Genomic DNA, 7,225 nt, shown 5'->3' with positions numbered 1-7,225 from the left:
CTCAACATAAACGACTGTGATGATTCTCCACCATAGTCACTGCATTTAAAGTGTTACCATTTCAAGTTGCTCGGCTCTTGAATTGATTTATATGAAAGTGGTAGATAAAGAAAATTAAATGACACCTGATAGATATTTCTGTCATTTTATTTATCTGTTAACATCTATTAACGAATAAAAACCTAATAAATACAATTTAAAAATTTAAGATATTACATAATCCATAACTGACTTGACATAACCTCTAAAGTATAAAGTAATGGTCTGAAATTTGGGCTGGTGAAATAGTGTGAGGATAGTTTTGTGTGGATCAAATCCGAAATAAAAAGGAAAAGGCCTGTTAGAAACACTCTCAAAGACTGAAAGTCTCAATTGAGGTCTAAATCATCGATAGATTTCCAAGGGACAAACAAGATAAAGTTGAGCGTTGACAGTAGTGGACAACTTGAAGGGTAGAATAATCAGACTTCGAAAACAGTTAGAAATCAATTTCTTTCTTGTAACAATATTGGGCATTTCTATGTATGGCTGTGATAAAGTTAATTAACCCGAACACATACGCGTTTTAATTACCTTTGTTGTTGCCCGTACACGAATTGTTAGCTCATTAATTCATATTTGTTTGAGCCTTGTGTAATGAACACCTAAACCAGTTTCCACACCTGACATTATTCATCAGCGTTTGACCATGACATTGCGAGTTCCCAAGAAGCTTCCCGACTACCTAAAAGTGGAAACTAGTCAAAGGATACACATTTCTTCGGATTAAATTGTACCGTTAGGGAGTCCTCCGCCGTCCGCCGAGGACCCGAGGTTCAAATTAAATGAAGAAAAAGAGATTAATGGGAATGAGAATTAGAATAATTAGTAATAGAATTTCATTCCCAAAAGGAAAAATAGGGAATAACCATTATTATCTTAAATGGGGGAATGTTATTCCAGCAGGATAGGAATGAGATTCCAATTCCACCCAATCATTGTGATTCCAAATCCAGACCCGTATTCCCGTAAACCAAACGGAAGTGTAATTTTATTTTATTGGATCTGTATCAACAGAAGTTACGCACTAAGCCCTCAGACAATGAAAGCATGTTTTTTGTTCTTGAAATGATTTCTTTGCTGATTTCAGATACAGGGATACCTTCTAAATCACGGTAAAAATGTTTTCACTTTATTCCCAGAGAACAGACGTTCAACGGTGTCATTTTTAATATATATATATACATTACCAAACAGCCCTTACTTGTTAGAATGCATTTGACCATAGCATATTGTGTCAGGAATTCGTTATGTAGCACAGGGTTGTATCCCCTGAATTCAACGGCTATTTTTTTAATTACTATCATTAATTAGACCATGTTATCCATCGTGTCAAACCGTCTAGCGGTGCTTCGTTGGAGCATATTATTGCTTCACAAGCAATAGGTAGCTTCGTCAAATAGCTGACGTGTAGTTTCAAGGATTTACAATAATATTCAACCTCAACCTCCCTATCTTAATCCGGATTTGCTCCTCACATAACGTTCTTCACCTCACATTTGAATTGGCCCAAATTAACATTTTACGATTTACACTGCTTGAGTTACTTGCCGTGAGGATCTTTTCCTCACCGAATGCGCCTCATAGTACGTCTCAGCCGAGATCGGCTTCAGTCAGAGCAAGGCCCGATACTGTTCGAACAGCCTTTACAATCTTTTATCGGGAATATTTTCGTATTTCTGTGTTTTATTTTATGAATATATATTTTCAATGTAAGATATTGATGACTGTTCAAACGAACTTTGTTCTAACTGAATCGGGTCACGTTTCAGCCATGTGTATGGAATATTTTCATAATTATAAATTTTTATTAGAGAAATGTTTTCAATTCGCAGTTATTAGTAGATGAATTCAGATCTGTACCCCACAATGTTCCATTACACCCGATACATTGAAAACATCTCCCGATGATGCCTAAACTCACGGTAGATTTATCAACTCTTCCCATATCTCTAATTCTCTGCCCACAACACGCTACCAGTGTGCATTGAAAGTCAATAGATAATTTGTGGGCACGGAGGAACTCATCCATGGCCCACGTTATATTCACTTATTTCATTTCTCTTTTACTTTTGTAATTATTAGTTCAGTGTAATAAGAAAAAAATAACGTGTTTTATTAAATAAAATAAAAAAACTCTTTTTCAAGTCAAACTAAAGCGTCTCCCTCGGTAATCAACAGTTCACAATCTCTGAACACTTTAGACGGAGCAGCCTCCTCTTAAATACACGCTTCTTTCGATATTTTCCACACCCAGTTGCCAGTACCAATTACACCTCTCTCTGACTCTCTTCTCCATTCTTTTTCTCTGTTTCTGCATACACTCTACACTCGATCATGGGAACTCAGACTTCAAATGATGAGAACTTCACCGTCCCTAACAAGGTAATCTCTCTCTCTCTCTCTCTCTCTCTCTCTCTCTCTCGCTTGTCTGAAGTTACTCCATATGATGACAGTGGTAAGTCGTCAGTTATTTTCCTTTTTTTTGTTCCATCGACGCTTCACTGTTCTTTCTTTACCCCGGCGACAGGGGGATTGGGTGCAGTTCAACGAAAATTTGTTTCTTCTGAAACTAGTTTGCGCAATTAGACACGAGCTTGTCTTTCACCTTCAAACGCCAATTGAATTGATTGTTTTGATTTCTTGTATTATAATCTTCTCTGCTATTCGTAATTTCTCCTCCAACTTGAGTTTCTCTACTAGGAAACAGATACAGGCCAGATACGGGTTCACACTTTCACTGAACTAGTAAATACTAATTTGCTTCTATTTTCTGTTAAGCCAGTTATTCCTACCGTAACTAGGTTATGACCTTATTCAATTTTCGTTAACTTATTAATTAACTTCACCTTTGAAATTCGTTCGACTTAGTTTAGAAGGAGTACAAATACATATATATATATATATATAGACTGCAAAACCTTATATTTTATATATATTTGTACTGTATATATTGTAATTTTACTCTTTTCAAACTGAACCTTCGTGTCAACCAAATTGTCTTGATTCCTGGGTTTGGTTTATTGGATTTTAATTTGATTTATCATAAAGTTTCAACGCAATTGATCATCAAATCAATAGGATAAAACTCTGTATCAAATAGATAATTGGCTCTATTTATCAATTATATTATTTTGTATTAGAGTACAACTTTGTATTAGGGAAAACCTATGATGCAGAAAAGATATGATATGGGAATTAAGAGTTTTGATCAATCAAAACCCACTCATTAATTTTAATAAATAACACCTGATTGGTTATCTGGTTTATGATTCCAATTGACTGATCAGAAATTTTTTAAATATCATATCTCCTCTATATCATAGTTGAACCCTTTGTATTATCTTGTATGTATTTATATTCTTTTCAAACTGAGCCTATAAAAAAACTGGCGTTAACATACTTATGAGGAGTAATGCAATTTTTTTTCTCCAACTTATTTTAATCACATGCACGCATTGATATTTAGATCTCAATGCTTTTTAGTTTTAATAGAAATTTTCAGAGTGTAAGACTGATGGTTTGATGACACCCATACCCATTGGTTTCCTGGCTGTAGTAGACCCATGACGAATCACAGAAACCAAAAGTGGAATAGGGAAATTGTTGACTGAATTGTGAATTTAGCCGTGGCATCCGGCAGAAGTTTGGGGTGAAGACGCCCATCGTTTTTTCATGTACACAAGGATTTATAGAATTATAGTGCTTCAGGAGTTCCGGTTGGATTCAAATCTTTTATGCCGGAGATCGTAGACTCCTAATCCAACGAGTTCACAGTACATCTATTTGGAACATCTCCCGACGATAATAACAGAACCAATGATATCATCATCGGGAGATGTTCTCAATACACGGTGGGGATTTGCTGTGGAGCGAAGATGTGAGCTCTAATCCAACAACTATTACAGCATTTGTTTAAACTTTATTAATCGGTTGCTTGCTTAACCGTCGATTCATACAGCTCATTATAGAACAGGTTTAACTTTGACTTCTATATATATATATATATAAAAAAAAAAGAGATTCACGGTAGACTTGAAAGATTCCAGAATCAATTATAAACGGAAACCCAGGCTCGGGAAGTAATGTAATTTCTAGCCAGCCAACTGTCTCTTTTAATAAGCTTGCCATTTCTGGATTGCACAGCTCATTTCATTGAACGTTCTTCTTATAAATATGAATCTGAACTGCTGGTTCTGTGCAATTGTTTGGTTTTCAATCGTATTTTCTTTTTCATTCCGGTTGCCTGAAGATTAAGAAGAGATTATTTTAACAAAATGGGTCATGATGAACAGCAAAAGGAGAAGCAAATCGATGATTGGCTTCCCATCACTTCTTCTCGGAATGCCAAATGGTGGTACTCAACCTTCCACAATGTCACCGCCATGGTTGGAGCTGGAGTCCTCAGCCTGCCTTATGCAATGTCAGAGCTCGGATGGTATGTTTTCTTTCTTTTTTGTGTAGGCCAAATTCAGTAAGAGCTGGAGTTGCCATTTCTTCCCAGTAGATTAGATAGATAGATAGATATCTTGTTGGTCACTGAACAACTCCAAATGAAATTTCTCTTGGGTGTTTCTTCAGGGGTCCTGGTGTCGCTGTACTTGTTCTATCCTGGATCATCACTCTCTACACATTATGGCAAATGGTTGAGATGCACGAGATGGTTCCAGGGAAGCGATTTGACAGGTACCATGAGTTGGGTCAGCACGCCTTCGGTGAGAAGCTCGGCCTGTGGATCGTCGTACCCCAGCAACTGATTGTCGAAGTTGGTGTCAACATAGTTTACATGGTTACCGGTGGCAAATCGCTCCAGAAGTTTCACAATACTGTGTGCAGCAGCTGCAAAGACATTAAACTCACCTATTTCATCATGATCTTTGCTTCTGTTCACTTTGTGCTCTCTCAACTCCCCAACCTCAACTCCATCTCGGGTGTCTCCTTGGCAGCAGCAGTCATGTCCTTAAGGTACTCTTATCTCTTTCCTTTCCTTTTCCAGTCTGAATACAGATTAAACAAACTTGTTACTTGTACTCCATCTCACTCATCTATGTGATCTGTGCTTGCACAGCTATTCAACCATTGCCTGGGGAGCTTCTGTTGATAAGGGGGTTCAACATGATGTGCAATACGGCTACAAAGCCTCAACCACAGCAGGAACAGTCTTCAACTTCTTTAGCGCCCTGGGTGATGTAGCATTCGCCTATGCTGGGCACAATGTGGTCTTGGAGATCCAAGCAACCATCCCCTCTACCCCAGAGAATCCATCCAAGAAACCCATGTGGAAGGGTGTCATCTTCGCCTATATCATCGTCGCTGCATGTTACTTCCCAGTTGCTCTAATTGGCTACTGGGTATTTGGGAACAGTGTCGACGACAACATTCTCCTCTCACTGGAGAAGCCTGCTTGGTTAATCGGCATGGCTAACATTTTTGTTGTCATCCATGTTATTGGAAGTTATCAGGTGAATTTTGCGTTCTATTACTGATTCATTGATCTTCATCCCGAGTATGGATGGAATGATGAATTGATGACTGTTCTTCTTCTGAATGCAGATTTATGCTATGCCAGTGTTCGACATGATAGAAACCGTGTTGGTAAAGAAACTGCATTTCACACCTGGACTTAGACTTCGCTTGATTTCACGAAGTACATATGTTGGTAAGAGCTTTCTGTTCTAGAATTGCCTGTGAAATTTCAGCAATTGGTGATACCAGTTGAGCTCATTCCCTTTTGATCCTTTATGTGAATCTGCAGCATTAACGATGTTCATTGCTATGACATTCCCCTTCTTTGGTGGCCTTCTTGGATTTTTTGGAGGGTTTGCTTTCGCCCCAACGACATACTTTGTAAGCCAACCAAACACTCTCTCGTACTCTGTTTTTGTCATGCTAGGACAACTGAAGAAAAGACTCACTCTGTATCTGTATCTGCATCTGAGATTCTGAATCATTGAATTGTGGTTGTATCCATTGCAGCTCCCTTGCATCATGTGGCTTGCCATCTACAAGCCAAGAAGATTCAGCCTATCTTGGTTTGCTAACTGGGTATGTTTCTTTTAGTGGTATTATTCATTATCCTCCCTTTTCCCTTCCGTTTGGGATCATGTGCTAACAATCAGCTTTTCGTAATGCATTCACAGATATGCATCATTCTTGGCGTTTTGTTGATGATTATATCCCCTATCGGTGGGCTAAGGCAGATAATCATTCAGGCCAAAACCTACAAGTTTTATTCGTGATCCTCTTCCGCCAACAAAGGGTCTGAATTAGAGAGGGATGAGCTCATGATAATGTAGATAGTGGCAATAATCTGACTGGATGGAGAGAGATTTTCTTTTAGTCAATGGGGACTAATACTCTGGATCCTTTATTAGTTTCACCTTTCAATACTGGTCGAAAGGGCTTATTATAAAGAGCACTGTAGATGGGGATTACCTTGGTCCTTTATATTATTAGTTTCAGTATTATTGGCCAAAAGGGCGGGCTATTATAAAGAGCAATGCAGATGAGGTCTCTTTCCTGGGTTCCTATTGTTTTCTGTTTCTTTGTATTGTATGGATACATCCTTTCTTGTTTATTTCTAAATTGAGTTTATGATTTTGATGATGATGATGAATTCTTCCATTTTATCAAATATATAATGGATATGGACAATATTCTTCCCGTGTTCTGGAGATAATCCCAACAGCCAACTGTATGATTATGATTAGAAGCGGCAATTTTTAACCCAATCCTAACTTTTAATACTGGGTCTTAGCGGGTGGGTCAACCCAAGAAAAAAAAAATTTGAAGGGCTCAAAGATATGGTATCTGAGAAAGGACTAATCTGCCTTCCTCTATGTGGCCCGAACCCAAAGTGGCAAGTGGGCAGGCTGGCTGGTCTATTCCTAGCGTCATATAGGCAGATCTCGGCCATGCCAAGTCTGGGGGCTCAACCTTAATAATGCTATTTCCATTTGGGACATGAATGGGCTTTTCACACGGACTTGGATCTGGTACATACATGTTCCTACATTCCTATCCACTGGACATTACAATTGTGCATTGGCCCATTGGGAATATCTTCTTTTTTTTATTTATGCGAAGATGTTTTCAATAAATTAGATCGGCGCCTCATACACACATCCTATCATATATTGGGAACATCTCCCAAAATTATTTATTATTATTCATGAGAGATGCTCCC

General features: G+C 38.2%; 1 protein-coding gene across 1 annotated transcript; it reads left to right on the top strand.

The window, feature by feature from the left end:
• The first annotated feature begins 2,265 nt into the window (after positions 1-2,265).
• LOC148862563 (lysine histidine transporter 1-like) lies at positions 2,266-6,648 on the top strand. Its single transcript, XM_088975106.1, has 8 exons — positions 2,266-2,424; positions 4,335-4,477; positions 4,621-5,004; positions 5,108-5,501; positions 5,593-5,698; positions 5,795-5,886; positions 6,016-6,084; positions 6,180-6,648. The coding sequence occupies exons 1-8, from the start codon at positions 2,377-2,379 to the stop codon at positions 6,276-6,278; spliced, it is 1,335 nt and encodes a 444-aa protein (XP_088831232.1). The 5' UTR covers positions 2,266-2,376; the 3' UTR covers positions 6,279-6,648.
• Positions 6,649-7,225: the final 577 nt, after the last annotated feature.

This window comes from Nelumbo lutea, chromosome 3, assembly GCF_056320005.1.
Source record: "Nelumbo lutea isolate HS-2025 chromosome 3, American lotus-T2T, whole genome shotgun sequence".
NCBI lineage: Eukaryota > Viridiplantae > Streptophyta > Magnoliopsida > Proteales > Nelumbonaceae > Nelumbo > Nelumbo lutea.
Note: the sequence above shows the minus strand (reverse complement) of the source record. Positions and strands in the feature narration are given on the sequence as shown.

Bases quoted from the DNA above. Each gene is read 5' to 3' on its own strand.
- LOC148862563 (XM_088975106.1), top strand. From the start codon at position 2,377: ATGGGAACTCAGACTTCAAATGATGAGAACTTCACCGTCCCTAACAAG. The intron at 2,425-4,334 runs GTAATCTCTCTC...CATGATGAACAG, and splicing joins ACTTCACCGTCCCTAACAAG to CAAAAGGAGAAGCAAATCGA. The intron at 5,502-5,592 runs GTGAATTTTGCG...TTCTGAATGCAG, and splicing joins ATGTTATTGGAAGTTATCAG to ATTTATGCTATGCCAGTGTT.